Raw genomic sequence first — 18,273 nt, 5'->3', positions numbered from 1 at the left:
CAGTAAAATCAGTTCACTTTTCCATCTTTTTTAAATTGCATGAAAAATAGGCAAACTGGCTTCCACTGAGGAGCCCTAAGTATGAACATACTTGTTACAAAAAGGCAAAGTCTGTAGCAAGATAGCTGAAGCAATATAAGCAAAGGGCATCCACTGCTTACTATGGATGTCAGTAGATTCAGAATCAGTCTATTTGGAGACTGACTGATTCTTTCAGCCTGCTGATTAGCTCTGTTTCCTTCCATAATTGTCTCGTGAACTGTGACTTTTGTCCTAGAAATTCTGAGAAAAGCCAAGGGAAATATATAAAGGTAATTGTATTCACCACACCTTGTCCATCTGTCATGGAAGAGATGTGTCCCCAGATACGGAGGAGGTTGGGTGAAACTTGTATAAGATTTTCAGTTGTATCTTCTCTAATAAAAGGGCATGTATTTCAGATGTGAAAGGGAAATCATGCTTGACAAATCTTCTGGAATTTTTTGAGGATGTTTCCAGTAGAGTGGACAAGGGAGAACCAGTTGATGTGGTATATTTGGACTTTCAGAAGGCTTTCGACAAGGTCCCACACAAGAGATTAATGTGCAAAGTTAAAGCACATGGGATTGGGGGCAGTGTGCTGACATGGATTGAGAACTGGTTGTCAGACAGGAAGCAAAGAGTAGGAGTAAATGGGTACTTTTCAGAATGGCAGGCAGTGACTAGTGGGGTACTGCAAGGTTCTGTGCTGGGGCCCCAGCTGTTTACATTGTACATTAATGATTTAGACGAGGGGATTAAAAGTAGTATCTCCAAATTTGCGGATGACACTAAGTTGGGTGGCAGTGTGAGCTGCGAGGAGGATGCTATGAGGCTGCAGAGCGACTTGGTTAGGTGAGTGGGCAAATGCATGGCAGATGAAGTATAATGTGGATAAATGTGAGGTTATCCACTTTGGTGGTAAAAACAGAGAGACAGACTATTATCTGAATGGTGACAGATTAGGAAAAGGGAAGGTGCAACGAGACCTGGGTGTCATGGTACATCAGTCATTGAAGGTTGGCATGCAGGTACAGCAGGCGGTTAAGAAAGCAAATGGCATGTTGGCCTTCATAGCGAGGGAATTTGAGTACAGAAGCAGGGAGGTATTGCTACAGTTGTACAGGGCCTTGGTGAGGCCACACCTGGAGTATTGTGTACAGTTTTGGTCTCCTAACCTGAGGAAGGACATTCTTGCTATTGAGGGAGTGCAGCGAAGGTTCACCAGACTGATTCCCGGGATGGCGGGACTGACCTATCAAGAAAGACTGGATCAACTGGGCTTGTATTCACTGGAGTTCAGAAGAATGAGAGGGGACCTCATAGAAACGTTTAAAATTCTGACGGGGTTAGACAGGTTAGATGCAGGAAGAATGTTCCCAATGTTGGGGAAGTCCAGAACCAGGGGACACAGTCTAAGGATAAGGGGTAAGCCATTTAGGACCGAGATGAGGAGGAATTTCTTCACCCAGAGAGTGGTGAACCTGTGGAATTCTCTACCACAGAAAGTTGTTGAGGCCAATTCACTAAATATATTCAAAAAGGAGTTCGATGAAATCCTTACTACTAGGTGGATCAAGGAGTATGGTGAGAAAGCAGGAATGGGGTACTGAAGTTGCATGTTCAGCCATGAACTCATTGAATGGCGGTGCAGGCTAGAAGGGCCGAATGGCCTACTCCTGCACCTATTTTCTATGTTTCTATCTATCCTTGTTCCTTTTAAGTTGCTCACATTCTCCCTAAAATAACCAGAATTGGACTCCGACTCACAACTAAATCTGTCTACCTGTGTTTTGATTGAACCACATTTTTTTTGTCAGCTGACTATCTCAGATGTATAAAAACCCACTCTATGTTTAAGAGACTCTAAGCCAAATTTAGAGGGGTTCAGTTTTCCTGTAGTGAAGTGCACTCCTTCTGTACAAACATACCGCAGTTACATGAGCCATGAGAATTCGGGTACAGGTTGACTAGAGCCAAGGCTACGCGACCCTCAAATACATATAACTACTAATGCAGATTAATCTGCTAGAACCACACGATTTGCTTGCACAGCAATGGTAAGAATTCCATTTGAACCCAAAGCTAGCTTCTATGTTGCCCAAAGGAGTTGGGCCATTAGAAACCTGACAAGTGCAGGTTTGACCCCTTACTGTGTGGACACTAGGTATTAGAAACTTCTTCTGAGTGGCAAATTGAATAGCACAACCTGCCATGAAATGAATGGATTTCCACCACCCTACCACTGCATGGACACACAGGATATTTCATTGTATAGTGGTTGTACCAGTTGGAAGCACAGACCTTCAGTGACATCTACTTAGCTTTCTCTAACCCAATCAAGATAGTCACCAGCCCCTGGATATGTGAGCATATGTTTGCATGCCTTCCAACAGTTATCATTCCAAGTCTGACTGTCTGGATGTGCCAGCTACCTTGATGCACACTTGCTTGCTCATTAGCTGCTATTACAGATTCTGATGTAAAGGGCACAGTGAACAACTATACTAGTTTTAATGGATGGGTGTTTAAACTTCTATTCCCACTGATGTGCAAAAAGAAAGGAACTTGCATACGTATATAACACCTTTTGTGTCCTCAGGATATCATAAAGCTTGTCACAGCCAATGAAGTACCTTTGAAATGTAGTCACTGCTGCGTGCAAATTAGTTGCTGTTACATTACAAATAAAGTCCAAAAACACAAGTGTTTTATTTTGAATAATATATTATGTCTAATATAATGTTCTGACGAAGGGTCATCGACCTGAAACGTTAACTCCGTTTCTCGCTTCACAGATGTTGCCTGACCCGTTGAGATTTCCAGCATTTTTTGTTTTTATTCCAGATTGCAGCATCCGCAGTATTTTGCATTTTGTATTAATTTTTATTTTTTATTTTTAGTTGTGTCGGCCAGAACATGAAGGGCTCTCTCCTGCTCGTCTACAAATAGTGCCGAGTTTTTTCCAGCCACATTGAGCGGGCAGACAGATTAACATTTCATCCGCAAGTAGAAAGAATCAACAATTTACAAGTAGCAGGAGGCACAAATTGACCAAAATTTGACTTTGAACTATCAAAGGATGTCAAAATATCTTGATCGTGAGCTGCTATTCCTTTGATTTGTAGATTCTAGATCTGTCCCGACCTACAGTAAAATATCTATCGTGAAATACTCTGCATCATTCTAAACTACATGAACAATTTAAAATAATGTAAATTCTCCTCTTCAGATCAGGATTTACTTAAATTGCAGTGATGTTGGTCAAACTGCTTTGGAATCCATCATGTGACAAAGTGAAGTGAAAACAAGTATAAAGTAGCTGCCCCCCCCCCCCCCACTAAACATGGTGTTGGCCTTGGCTCAGTGGTAGCACTTCCATTTCCGAGTCTGAAGGTTTGGGGTTCAAGCCCCACTGCAGAGACCTGTGTAAATAAAAACGCAAAATACTGCGGATGATGGAAATCTGAAATGAAAACAGAAAATGTTGGAAACACTTTGCTGGTTTTAAGCAAGTGGGTCATCATCTTTTGTTTCTTTACTTGTCCCATTAGCATCTCCTTTTGCCTCACACCATCATACCGTTTATCATTTAATCACTCCTACCGTCTACTCTGCCTAGGCCTTCCCTTTTGTTCTTTCCTCCCCTCCCACCTTTCCCTGTCTCTGTACTTGCGTAAAACCTGTTACACCTCTAACTTTCTCCAGTTCTGATGAAATGTTAAACCGATGCCCTTTTAGGTGGATGTATTTGAAGATGAACAGGGGAGTCCTCCTGCTGTTCTGGCCAGCATTTATACCTCAACCAACATCACTAGAAAATAGTGTGTCTGGTCATTTATCTCATTGCCATTTATGAGAGCTTGCTGTGTGCCAGTGTGCTGCCTCATTTCTCTACATTGCAATAGTGACCACACATCAAAAGTAAATCATTGCCTGTGGTGTGCTTTGGGTCGACTTGAGGTAGTGAAAAGAGCAATATATATGCAATTTCTTTTCTTTACAGATAAGGAAAATTGAAATTTGATATTCAAAGATGTTTGATTTTTTAGTCATATTTATCTTCAAAAGAATATCTTAATTTTAGTTAATTTAACTTGGTGCTTGAAATGTGCGACCTTTACTCTGTTATACTTATGTGACCATAGGTTAACAAATGATTATGAAAATTGTAGTCACTTTTACTTCAAACACCAGAGGGTGCAAATAATGGAGAAAGCATTAAGGAACTGAATTCTACTGTGTAGAAAATAAAATACAGGTCATAGATTACTCTGATATCAATAGCATTTATCTTGTATTGTGTTCTTGTCTTTGTTCTTGCTACAAGGACCTGCTGCCAAAGAGAAAATGGGAGCATTGTGTTTCCAGCATTCTCTTGTGGGTTTTTTTTTAAGTTGATTAAAGCCAGTATTAGGAATACTAAGATGGCATTAGGTAAAAGGAGAGTGGACAATTGCAGTATTGATGCCAAGGCTTTTTTAGTTATGTTAGAAGTAAGGGGGTGGGGATTGATGGGGTTGGTGGATCGCGGGAGCTGCCTGGTTTTCATCTGCAAGTGTGGAAAGTGCCCTCCAAAAACTGACTGCATCGAACTCCGACAGTATGCGTGTATGAATGAACCCATCACTGAGATAACCGTCTAGTCAAATGTGTTGTTCGGAACATAGGAACAGGAGTAGGCCATTGAGCCCCTCGAGACTGTTGCACCATTCAATTAGATCATGGCTAATCTGTACCTCAACTCCATTTATCCGGGTATTAGGAAGACCCCTAGATAACAGGCTAGAGTTGTGTACGTTAGAACTTTTACAAGATATCTACAAACTAATCTTGCAGTAACAATGTAAGTGCATGTCTATAAATATTCACAAATAATCCAAAACACTTGAAGGAAATTTTGCACGGTAATTGCTATTCGTGGGAGAATGAAACGGCACGGCACCCTCTACAGGGCAAGCAACTGTGTATAAGATCATAAGAACATAAGAAATGGGAGCAGGAGTAGGCCAAATGGTCCCTCGAGCCTGCACCGTCATTCAATAAGATCATGGCTGATCTGATCATGGACTCTGCTCCACTTCCCTGCCCACTCCCCATAACCCCTTATCCCCTTATCATTTAAGAAACTGTCTATTTCTGTCTTAAATTTATTCAATGTCCCATCTTCCACAGCTCTCTCAGGCAGCAAATTCCACAGATTCACAACCCTCAGAGAAGAAATTTCTCCTCATCTCAGTTTTAAATGGGCGGCCCATTATTCTAAAATTATGCCCTCTAGTTCTAGACTCCCCCATCAGTGGAAACATCCTCTCTGCATCCACCTTGTCAAGCCCCCTCATAATCTTACTTGTTTTGATAAGTTCACCTCTCATTCTTCTGAATTCCAATGAGTAGAGGCCCAACCTACACAGCCTTTCCTCATAAGTCAACCCCCTCATCCCCGCAATCAACCGAGTGAACCTTCTCTGAACTGCCTCCAAAGCAAGTATATCCTTTCGTAAATATGGAAACGAAAACTGCACGCAGTATTCCAGGTGTGGCCTCACCAATACCCTGTACAGCTGTAACAAGACTTCCCTGCTTTTATACTCCATCCCCTTTGCTATAAAGGCCAAGATTCCATTGGCCTTCCTGATCACTTGCTGTACCTGCATACTATCCTCTTGTGTTTCATGCACAAGTACCCCCAGGTCCCGCTGTACGGCAGCACTTTGCAATCTTTCTCCATTTAAATAATAACTTGCTCTCAACCAATCAGATTGGAGAATCGTTCATGCAGCGCTGTAAGTTAGAATAGTAAATTATATATCAAATCAGGTACAGAAAGAGAAAGAAAGATTGGATTGCGAGAGAAAGAAAAAGTTTTAAATCACCAACAATTAAAAGCAGAAGAAATGAGACTCCATGCCTGTAAAAGTTAATTTTCAGTGCCAGAGAGGTTGTTTGGCAGTAATTAAGACTTATCATGCCGTTAAAAAGAATACTTAAACCGAAATGAACAAACTCTGACTTTCTGTGGCGAGGTTATCCATCTCTACATGATCAGTACAGAACTTCATGGCGTTCAATACATTTGAATGTGAAGCCAGATGTTGAGACGTTTTTGCACAATTTACAGAGGAACGGGGCATCTCTGTCAGCAACTTCCGGATTTTCGCATTTAACGACTCATCTGCCCTCACCTGAAGTTGCTCTCTGATTTGCGCAAAAATTTCGGTGACCACCGTTAGCCTCACTGTTATTTTCACAGTAAGTTCTGGCCCAATATCTGAATTTATCTTGTCTATACCATACAATATTTTACAAATTTTCAGAAGCCCCTCCCACATAACTGCCTTCGTTCCAGATTGCAAAGATGAAGCTTCTTTAATCAGTCCTTCATAGTTCATTCCTTTTATACTCTGGATCAGTCTTGTTCTTTGCTGCTTCATTTCTAATGCAGTATATCTTTTTTTCATAATGACCAAAGCTGAACACAGGTCAACAAACATTGCTGAAACTCATGGTACTGCAATTTACTACATTATGTCAAATTAGGCTTAAAACATGAAATGATAGTATAAGAAAGTTGGATGATTGAGAGGAGCCGAGCTCTACATGGGGGAAAAATGCAAAACTGCCTGGTAGGAAGTGAATGCAATGGCGGTAATTTGCTCTTGCATCTAACTCTTTGCTGCCATTTGCTTTGAAGAAATGTGCTAATGCCATTACTACAATTGCAAGGTAGAGTCTCAAGCAAACCCACCATAATAATGTATATTGCTCTCTGATATGTTAGTTTCAATTGACGAGGCCTGGTGGTTGACCAGATGAACTGCACATGATGAAGAGGTACATATGATGGCCTAGTTCACCACTACGGATATTAATGAAATGTGAGAGTTTAATCTCCAGTACAATTGGGCCCCCTTGTTCATCTTCACTGTTTATTTACACACAAGCTTTTGTGAGGGCATTAAAAGCATAGTATATTTGAACATTTGCAAATTCAACTATACATCAGTTTTGTTTTATTTAGCTTATTGGGGCAAACATGCTGTAAAAGCAAAAGTAAAACTTAATTTATGTTATGCAATTGTTTCTTGTTTGGCATTCTTAATTCATTATCTTGAATTGCTGCTACTACCAGCAATTATCGGGCATGGTAGCATAGTGGTTATGTCACAGCACTAGTATTCCAGAGACCTAGATTAATGATCCAGCGATGCAAGTTCCAATCCCACCTCGGCAGCTGGGAAATTTAAATTCAGTTAATTAAATAAATCTGGAATAAAAAGCTAGTGTCAGTAATGGAGACCATGAAACTACTGCATTGTCTTAAAAACCCATCTGGTTCACTAATGTCCTTTTTAGGGAAGGAAATCTGCCGTCCTTACCCAGTCTGTTCTATTAGTGACTCCAGACCCACAGCACCGTTGTTGACTCTGCAACTGCCCTCTGAAATGGCGGCTCACCACCACCACCTCAAGAGCAATTAGGATGGACTATAAATGCTGGCCTTGCCAGCGATGCCCACATCCGCAAATGATTTTGAAAAAAAACAATGACAGACCTGCAATCACTCAGAAAACGCTCCATCTAGATATAACCCAAGTGTAGGACAAGATCAACAATTACTGCTGGGCATTTTAAGTAAAAGTGGGCACAGTATCAAGATTTCTATTGCCACACCAGGCTGTTTTACTGAAACACAGTATTGCATATTGGAATTTTAATGCTATTATAACTTGTCTTGCGACTTCTTTTAAACTAACAAAGTGCAATCTTTTGTGTAGTGGTGAAAAGATGCCCAAGAAGGTGGCTATGATAGAATCAAAAATTCAATATTCAATCTCTATTGAAATGGATACTTTGATCATAGGTCAAGTTGTTCCCTGCTGCTTAATGGTTGCATCAATATAAATCATAGTCACTTTCTGTGAGCTGAACAAACTGACGGTTTATTCATTGTGGATGTTGAGAAACTTGTGTATTGAGTGACTAAAGATGCACCAAAAGTTGCTGATGTTCCTGATGGGGAGATGTGAATTGTATTCAACATCTCATTTGACCCCCACACTGCACGAGGTAGAAAAAGCCATAAGGCAGCTTAAAAACAACAAGGCAACGGGTGCGGACGGAATCCCTGCTGAGGCAGTGAAGTATGGCGGAGAGGCACTGTTGGTGTGAATACACGACCTCATCTCTCTCATCTGGAGGGAGCAGAGCATGCCGGGGGATCTCAGAGATGCAGTGATCGTGGCAATCTTTTAAAAAGTGGACAAGTCTGACTGCGGCAACTACAGAGGAATCTCCCTGCTATCAACCACTGGGAAAGTCGTTGCTAGAGTCCTCCTCAACTGTCTTCTTCCTGTGGCCGAGGAGCTCCTCCCGGAGTCACAGTGCGGATTTCGTCCCTTACGGGACACAACGGACATGATTTTTGCAGCGGGACAGCTACAAGAAAATGCAGGGATCAGCACCAGCCCTTATACATGGCCTTCTTCGACCTTACAAAGGCCTTTGACACTGTCAACTGCGAGGGTCTATGGAGCATCCTCCTCCATTTCGAATGCCCCCAAAAGTTCGTCACCATCCTCCCGCCTGCTCCACGACGACATGCAGGCCGTGATCCTGACCAACGGATCCATCACAGAACCAATCCACGTCGGACCGGGGTCAAACAGGGCTGCGTCATCGCCCCAACCCTCTTCTCAATCTTTCTCGCCGCCAGACTCCACCTCACAGTCAACAAAGCTCCCCGCTGGAGTAGAACTAAACTACAGAACCAGTGGGAACCTGTTCAACCTGCGCCATCTCCAGGCCAGGTCCAAGACCACCCCAATCTCTGTCGTCGAGCTATAGTACATGGACGACACCTGCGTCTGTGTCTGCGCATATACAGAGGCTGCACTCCAGGACATAGTCAACGTATTTACTGAGGCGTACGAAAGCATAGGCCTGACATAGAAACATAGAAATTAGGTGAAGGAGCAGGTCATTCAGCCCTTCGAGCCTGCACCGCCATTCAATATCATGGCTGATCATTCAACTTCAGTACCCCTTTCCTGCTTTCTCTCCATACCCCTTGATCCCTTTGGCCGTAAGGTCCATATCTAACTCCCTTTTGAATATATCTTACGAACTGGCCTCAACAACTTTCTGCGGTAGAGAATTCCACAGGTTAACCACTCTTGAGTGAAGAAGTTTCTCTTCATCTCGGTCCTAAATGGCTTACCCCTTATTCTTAGACTGTGACCACTGATTCTGGAACTCCCCAGCAACGGGAACATTCTTCCTGCCTCTAACCTGTCCAATCCCGTCAGAATTTTATATGTTTCTATGAGATCCCCTCTCATTCTTCTAAACTCCAGTGGATACAAGCCCAGTTGATCCAGTCTCTCCTCATATGTCAGTCCTGCCATCCCAGGAATCAATCTGGTTAACCTTCGCTGTACTCCCTCAATAGCAAGAATGTCCTTCCTCAGATTAGGGGACCAAAACTGAACATAATATTCCAGATGTGGCCTCACCAAGGCTCTGTACAACTGCAGTAAGACCTCCCTGCTCCTATACTCAAGTCCTCCAGCTATGAAGGCCCACATGCCATTTTCCGCCTTCACCACCTGCTGTACCTGCATGCCAAACTTCAATGACTGTACCATGACACCCAGGTCTCGTTGCACCTCCCCTTTTCCTAATCTGTCACCATTCAGATAATCTATCTTCCTGTTTTTGCCACCAAAGTGGATAACCTCACATTTATCCACATTATACTGCATCTGCCATGCATTTGCCCACTCACCTAACCTGTCCAAGTCACCCTGCAGTCTCTTAGCATCCTCCTCACAGCTCACACCACCCCCAGCTTAGTGTCATCTGCAAACTTGGAGATATTACATTCAATTCCTTCATCTAAATCATTGATGTATATTGTAAATAGCTGGGATCCCAGCACTGAACCCTGCGGCACCCCACTAGTCACTGTCTGCCATTCTGAAAAGGACCCATTTATTCCGACTCTCTGCTTCCTGTCTGCCAACCAGTTCTCTATCCACGTCAATACGTTACCCCCAATACCATGTGCTTTAATTTTGCACACCAATCTCTTGTGTGGGACCTTGTCAAAAGCCTTTTGAAAGTCCAAATACACCACATCCACTGGTTCTCCCTTGTCCACTCTACTAGTTACATCCTCAAAAAATTCTAGAAGATATGTCAAGCATGATTTCCCTTTCATAAACCATGCTGACTTGGACCGATCCTGTCACTGCTTTCCAAATGCGCTGCTATTTCATCTTTAATAATTGATTCCAACATTTTCCCCATCACTGATGTCAGGCTAACTGGTCTATAATTTCCTGTTTTCTCTCTCCCTCCTTTTTTAAAAAGTGGTGTTACATTAGCTACCCTCCCGTCCATAGGAACTGATCCAGAGTCAATAGAATGTTGGCAAATGATCACCAATGCATCCACTATTTCTAGGGCCACTTCCTTAAGTACGCTGGGATGCAGCCTTCAATCCCATCAATTTCCCTAACACAATTTCCTGACTAATAAGGATTTCCTTCAGTTCCTCCTTTTCGCTACACCCTCGAACCCCTAGTATTTCCGGAAGGTTATTTGTGTCTTCCTTAGTGAAGACAGATCCAAAGTATTTGTTCAATTGGTCTGCCATTTCTTTGTTCCCCATTATATATTCACCTGATTCTGTCTGCAAAGGACCTAGGTTGGTCTTCACTAATCTTTTTCTCTTCACATATCTATAGAAGCTTTTGCAGTCAGTTTTTATGTTCCCTGCAAGCTTCCTCTCATACTCTATTTCCCACCCCCCCCCCCCCCCTAATTTGTCCTCCTCTGCTGAATTCTAAATTTCTCCCAGTCCTCAGGTTTGTTGCTTTTTCTCGCCAATTTATATGCCTCTTCCTTGGATTTAACACACTCCCTAATTTCCCTTGTTAGCCACGCCAAACATCTGTAAGACAAGGGTCCTTCACCAGCCTGTCCTCGCCGCACAGCACTGCCCCCTAGATCCACGGCATGGCCCTGGGACACTGTGGACCACTTCCCATATCTCGGAAGCCTCCTATCAACAAGCGCAGGCATCGACGATGAGACCCAACACCACCTCCAATGTGCCAGTGCAGCCTTCAGCCGTCTGAGTAAAAGAGTGTTTGAAGGCCAGGCCCTCAAAACTGCCACCAAGCTCATGGTCTACAGGGCTGTAGTAATAACTGCCCTCCTGTATGGCTCAGAGACATGTACCATGTACAGTAGACACCTCAAGTTGCTGGAGAAATATCACCAACGATGTCTCTGCAAGATCCTACAAATCCCCTGGGAGGACAGGAGCACCAACATCAGTGTCCTCATCCAGGCCAACATCCCCAGCATTGAAGCACTGACCACACTCTATCAGCTCCACTGGTCAGGCCACATAGTCCGCATGCCAGACACGAGACTCCCAAAGCAAGTGCTCTACTTGGAGCTCCTTCACGGCAAACGAGCCAAAGGTGGGCTGCGGAAACGCTACAAGAACACCCTCAAAGCCTCCCTGATAAAGTGCAACATCCCCACTGATACCTGGGAGTCCCTGGCCCAAGACCGCCCTAAGTGGAGGAAGTGCATCCGAGAGGGCGCTGAGCACCTCGAGTCTCAACGCCGAGAGCATGCAGAAATCAAGCGCAGACATCGGAAAGAGCGTGCGGCAAACCAGTCCCACCCACCCCTTCCCTCAACGACTATCTGTTCCACCTGTGACCGAGTCTGTGGCTCTCGTATTGGACTGTTCAGCCACCAAAGAACTCACTTCAGGAGTAGAAGCAAGTCTTCCTCGATTCAGAGGGACTGCCTATGAATATTTGTACTTACTATGCAGCAATTGTAATATTTGAATGTAACGTGAGTGTTGTGGCTCAGTGGGTAGCAAATTGAGTCAGAAGGTTGTGGGTTCAAGTCCCACTCCAGGAACTTGAGTACATAAATCTAGGTTAACATTAAACCGAGGCCCCGTATGCCCTCTCAGCTGGACATGAAAGATCCCATGGCACTGTTTCAAAGAAGAGCAGGGGAGTTAACCCCAATATCCTGGCCAATATTTATCCCTCAATCAACATAACAAAAACAGATTATCTGGTCATTATCACATTGCTGTTTGTGGGAGCTTGCTGTGTGCACGTTGGCTGCTGTGTTTCCCACATTACAACAGTGACTACACTCCAAAAAAGTACTTCATTGACTATAAAGCACTGAGAAGTATCGTGGTCATGAAAGGTGCTATATAAATGCAAGTGTTTCTTTTTTAGTCAATCATCTATGAACCTTCTCCAAACTTTTTAGAAAGCATGACCAATGGTTTGGCCTGGAAAATGCAATGATCGAAATTTGGTCCTAATAGCAAAGTACTAGAGTTCTTGTGACACCTGATGGTGGATAGCCAAACGCTCATTGCCTACTTTCAAACAATTGTTACATTGATACTCTTAAGTGCCACACAAAAAATAAAGGATTTAATTGAACTCATCTTGTCAGTAACCCAGGATGTTGTCTTTAAAAACTAAAAAGAATTTGTTTGTTCAGGAAGACTTTTTTAATGAAAATTATTTAACTCTTTGCATTTTACTTTGAGCTGTTATTATTTTACTAAATATTTGATGCTTCATATCGCCATTTAAATATATTAGTGCCGTTGGTGTTTCATATGAGAGATTGTTTTTAATCTAGTGAGCAGATTGTGCGTTTCAGCTCGTGTGAATAACACACAATAGGGAAATTCAACATTTGCTTTTTCAAAAAGTAAATAATTCCTTTGTATCAAGGTTCTTCAATCCCAAAAGATACACCTGGAAGATCAAGCAAAGGAAAGAAAGTCTGTACAGAAGCTGACTTTTACCACTTGCAGATGGCTTTAATGACTCACCGTGTATATCAAAGTAACAGAAGCTGCTAAAATATTTTCTGTAACTACATCCGTAGAATTCTTTGTAAACGTTGTTTTTATTCATTCACGTGATGTGACATCACTGGCAAGGCCAGCATTTATTACCCATCCCTCGTGTTTACCTGTATCCACCTGGATTACATGTTTACAAAGAGGAGGAACTCTGTCGGGTATAGGGAAAACTTCTTCTGGAAATTGTTCTGCATTGGCGCCCAAATGAATATGAGGCGCAAAGTTTTGAGATTTTCTGTCTTTAGAAACACCACAGGACTAATCTCAATTAGATCAATTTCTTACTCATTCTGTGTGATGCAGAATTCATTAAATTGGAAACAAATTGAATGAAACTTTGTTACTTATACATCATTAAAAAAATACGGTACTTACAATTTGATTGGTAAATCTTCAGCGTCACCTTGTGTTCCAAACAAGGAAACCTTGAGAAAAGGCTCCAGTTTATTGTGTTCTGTCTGGTTGATGAAGCGAATCTTGAATTGGTAATGATAAACTGAGAAAATAGAAATAAAATGAGTTACTATTCATTTTTATTATAACGTAACACATATAATTCAAAAAACTATTATTCTAATAATCTTGCGGTCTTTTTTCACTTCCAATTTTCTTCTCCCCTTTCCTGAAGATGTTGCCTGTTGCAAGGGTCCATTTAAATAGACACCTGGAGACCTCTGAAGCCTTGCCCATCTGCCCATTCTTTATGATAAATGTTGGCAGGCTATTTGACCATGGAGCAACAGAGCTCGACCCAATCTTATCCTCACAGGCTGTCCACGAGCACACTTTCCACTGCATGCAGTTCGAATTGGGAACCTGGCCTGATTTATCTCCTCTGCAGCCTTGGACACTGGGGCTAATTGTCGCCATCTGCCTGCTACACCAGCTAAGATCCGCTAACTAGATGAAGATGGGTTCAAATCCAAGAAGGCATTCATTTTAATAGTATTTCATCTGAGTAATATCCTGGATGTGCTTTTTTTGGCAAAAGAAGCAATGGAAACTATTAGAAAGCTTACCTTTGTATGGCATATTAGCACGGGTTTTCAGGTACATTTTCTTGCTTGTTTGAGTACGGACCTTTTTAATATTATAGCCCAACGTGTTACATCGATTCTTCCTGCAGCTCAGACAGACTCCCTTGTTAAATGTGCTCAGGTCATTGCACCAATATGCAACAATTTGCTTGTCCTCATTCAGCAACGAATCAATGAACAAGTGCACAGATCTTTCATGTGCGCACTTCACAGTTTCTGTAATACCTGGGAGACCATGAAAGAAATGAGCAATTGATATAATAACCTTCTGAGCAGTCTAAAGTTTGAAATAAAAAAAATAGATAGTGTAAAATAATTGACTCCTTTCCTGAGGTGACATATGATGCAACAATGCCTGCAGCTTAACACAAATAGAATCATAGAATGGTTACAGTAGGGAAGGCGGCCATTCGGCCCGTCGAGCCCATGCTGGTTGTCTGCAAGAACACCTCAGCTAGTCCCACTCCCCCGCCCTTTCCCCATAGCACTAAAAAAAAATTTTTCTTTCAGTACTTATCCAACTCCCCTTTGAAAGCAGTGATTGAGTCTGCCTCCACCACCCTTTCAGGCAGTGCATTCCAGATCCTAACCACTCTCGTAAAAAAAGTTTTTCTTATGTCGCCTTTGGTTCAATGTCCGAGGATGCATCCCATCCGGTCCTGGTGACTTATCTACTTTAAGTACAGCCAGCCTTTCTAGTACCTCGTCTTTATCAATTCTTATCCCATCCAGTATCTCCTCTACCTCCTCATTTACTATGTCTTTGGCAGCATCTTTTTCCTTGGTGAAGACAAATGCAAAGTACTCATTCAGTACCTCAGCCACACCCTCTGCCTCCATGCGTTGGTCTCTTTTTTTTTGGTCCCTAATCGGCCCCTCCCTCCTCTTACTACCCTTTTACTATTTATATGCCTATAGAAGACATTTGGATTACCTTTTATGTTAGCTGCCATTCTATTCTCATACCCTCTCCTTGCCCCAAAACAGTAACAAAGGCAATCCCTGATCATCCTGAGATGTTATTTTGAGCATCAAACTGTACCGACCATTACCCAAGTATGTAATATGATTATATAGAAATATATGCCTGCTGTTACATTATATATGGTTGGACTAATGATCCGTAGACACAAGTTCAAATCCCACCACGGCAGCTGGGGATTTTAAATTCAGTTAATTAAATTAATCTGGAATAAAAAAGGTAGTACAGGTACAACGTCCAAAATTTGGAACCCTCGGGACTGAGTCCGTTCTGGTTTTGAAAATGAATAGTCGGAAATCCAGAATCCTCAATCGAATCGGGTTTTGAGCAGCGAGATCCGAAAGCCGACAAAACCCAAATTCGGGCACGGATTCTGTCGAGGATTCCAGATTTCAGACTTGATTTTCTTGTCTGAAATCGGGAATCCTCAACAAAATCCGTGCCGAATTTTGGGGTTTGCCTCAAAAATGTCGGGATTTCGGACAATAATTCCAGATTCTGGACGACTCCATCGGCCTTGGTGCAAAATGTCCGGTTTTTGGACAATTCTGTTTTTTGGCCGTTCCGGATTTGGGACATTGCACCTGTATCAGTAATGGTGGCCATGAAACTACCGGATTGTCGTAAAAATCCAACTGGTTCACTAATGCATTTTAGGGAAAGAAATCTGCTGTCCTTACCCGGTCTGGCCTCAGATCCACAGCAATGTGGTTGACACTTAACTGCCCTTTGAAATGGTCTAGCAAGCCCCTCAATTGTACCAAACTGCTACGATAAAGTCACCACACGGACTGCAGCAGTTCAAGAAGGCGGCTCACCACCTTCTCAAGGCCAATTAGGGATGGGCAATAAAATATATATATAAGATTGTGCTCACATGTAGGCTATGATCCTGAAGTGGCTTTATTAATTCACTGCATCTGCTTAGAACTTGATTGAACAAAGTAGTCTAGATTTTCTGATTGGCGTTATTTTAAAGCCAGCAGTAAACCATTGGGATAACACTCATGAAGAAATGCACAGACCTCTCACGTGCATGGGAAACTCTGGGCTAATATGTCTGGATGGCAATGAGGTTTTCCATATATTGAGCATTACATGTAGTAATGGGGTCAGAAGATGAATACTAATAAATTAGCTGCATATGTTTTAATGCATATTTTGCTGAATTGCAGGCTGCTTTTCACATGCATCCAACTCCAGATATGAGATTTATACCATGGACCTTTCCATGTCTGCAGGATGTCAAATCTGTGCTGAATGAGACTATGTCACTTCTCCATTCCCCTCTCCCCCACAAACCCGTAAACAAGATGGAGGACCTTGCTGTTCACAATGCTTCATCCTGTGACTTTGAACTGGCAACAATTTGCCAACCGGAGCCAGGAAGGTTCTGCTGATGGCCATTCCTGTAACTCAAACTAGCGGTCTGGCACTCAAGTACTACGTGTCGCGGTCACGTTATCTTTTGGTTTCAAATTAGCCTTCTGAACGTTATTCTAAAAATAAGGGATGTCTTTTTACAATGAAACCCAGCATTTATGAATGCTCCTTCTTGGTGTAATTGGACACTCACACTGCCTAATTCCATATGTCCTTTTTCATATCCCTTCATCTTCATCAAATGAATCGATAAACACATCATTGTCAATATGGCTTCTGTGTTAACCTATTTTTCTCATTACGCTGAAATATTTACAACCATTTTCTCCAAGGTCAAATCATACCTAGAAATCCATACTGGGCGATATGATTGTACATGTGTTTGAGGTGGCAGCCAGGTTGAAAGGTGCCACCATTTGGGTAGAAGTCATAATGGGCCACTGGCTGATTGATTCCAATACTCAGTCCCATATGTTCTTGTGTAAATGTGTGTAGCGCATCAACAAAACTTGCATCATCGGGAGATAAACGATCCGTTGGTGACATGCCTTCAAACAGCGGCCCAGCTGGATCAAGACCTGTGAAATAAACAATGAAGAGAGTGTATTTGTAACGGAAAGACTTGCATTTATATAGCGCCTTTCATTACCTCAGGACGGATCAAAGTGCTTTACAACCAATTAAGTACTTTTCTTTTGTAGTGTGGTCACTGTTGCAATGTTGGGAACACTTGCGCCAACTTGCGCACAGCAAGCTCCTACAAACAGCAAATGAAGTAAATGACTGGATCATCTGTTTTAGGTGTTGGTTCAGGGATAAATATTGGCCAGGATACTGCTCTTCTTCGAATAGTTCCGAGGGATCTTTTGCATCCACCTGAGAGGGCAGATGGGGGCCTCGGGTTTAACATCTCAGCCAAAACATGGCATCTCCAGCATTGCAACACTCCCTCAGTACTGCACTGGGAGTCTCAGCCTGGATTCTGTGCTTCAGTCTCTCGAGTGGGGGTTGAACCCACAACCTCGTACAAAAGTTAAGTTGAGTATAAATGGATAAGGAATGATGTGTACCTTGATTTTTAGCATATATGTTTGGCTGTTGTTTTCAGTCAAACAGTTTGATATAACACTCCAAAACAGAGCTTACACTACTTCCTAACAATATTGTAGAAACTAAAGTAAAGCTATGTTTATAATGATGCATTTTATAAAGAATAGCTTCAAAGCCACTTAGTTTGAAACAGGTCCTAATTCAGGATATTCCCCAGAATGTATCTTATTCTATGGCACTATGAGACAGTCAATTGATATTAGTCTATTAACACATTGCACAAGGTAGTAATAGGGTTTCTGCATTGTACAATTCCCAACTGTAGAGCAGGAGAGAGACGGAAACAGCTTGCTTACCCACTATTTGGCTGAGGAATAGAGTGTGGCAAAGGAAAACCTAAAAGGGAGGAAACTGCTTTTTTTTAAAAATGTTCAAAAATAAGTATTTTAAGAAAAGTGGACAAGAACACTGGTTCTGTACGGTTTGAAATATAATATGAAAGACAGCAGACGGGATAAGGTATAAAATGGAAAACCCAATGGAAACATGAGACATATTTAAATACTTGTTTAAGATCAGTTCAAGACCTTACCTAATCCCTTATAGAATGAAAATATAACATGTAGAATCAGTATATGATTATGAATTGGGCAGCATGGTGATGGGGTGCTGCTGTGGTGAAATATTGGAAATCCTGGTGCCGCAGTAAAAATGTTTTCACTTGTTGGCCAGATTTGGGCGTCGCTGGCAAGGCTGGCATTTCCTACCCATCCCTAATTGCCTTTGAGAAGGTGGCGGTGAGTCGCCATCTTGAACTGCTGGGGATCTTAGCTCAAGAGAAGACTGAAAATCTCTCCGCAGTCTGCTAG

General features: G+C 42.3%; 1 protein-coding gene across 1 annotated transcript in view; it reads right to left on the bottom strand.

Moving 5' to 3' along the window:
- The window catches only part of lipca (lipase, hepatic a), an 87,712-nt gene that overhangs the window by 3,807 nt on the left and 65,632 nt on the right, over positions 1–18,273 (bottom strand). The window contains exons 5-7 of the mRNA XM_070859308.1: positions 16,699–16,932; positions 13,972–14,214; positions 13,328–13,448 (exon numbers count right to left, since the gene is read on the bottom strand). Coding sequence (XP_070715409.1) covers positions 13,328–13,448; positions 13,972–14,214; positions 16,699–16,932 — 598 coding nt within the window. The remainder of the gene's footprint in view (positions 1–13,327; positions 13,449–13,971; positions 14,215–16,698; positions 16,933–18,273) is intronic.

This window comes from Pristiophorus japonicus, chromosome 17 (assembly GCF_044704955.1).
Source record: "Pristiophorus japonicus isolate sPriJap1 chromosome 17, sPriJap1.hap1, whole genome shotgun sequence".
Taxonomy (NCBI): Eukaryota; Metazoa; Chordata; class Chondrichthyes; family Pristiophoridae; genus Pristiophorus; species Pristiophorus japonicus.
Note: the sequence above shows the minus strand (reverse complement) of the source record. Positions and strands in the feature narration are given on the sequence as shown.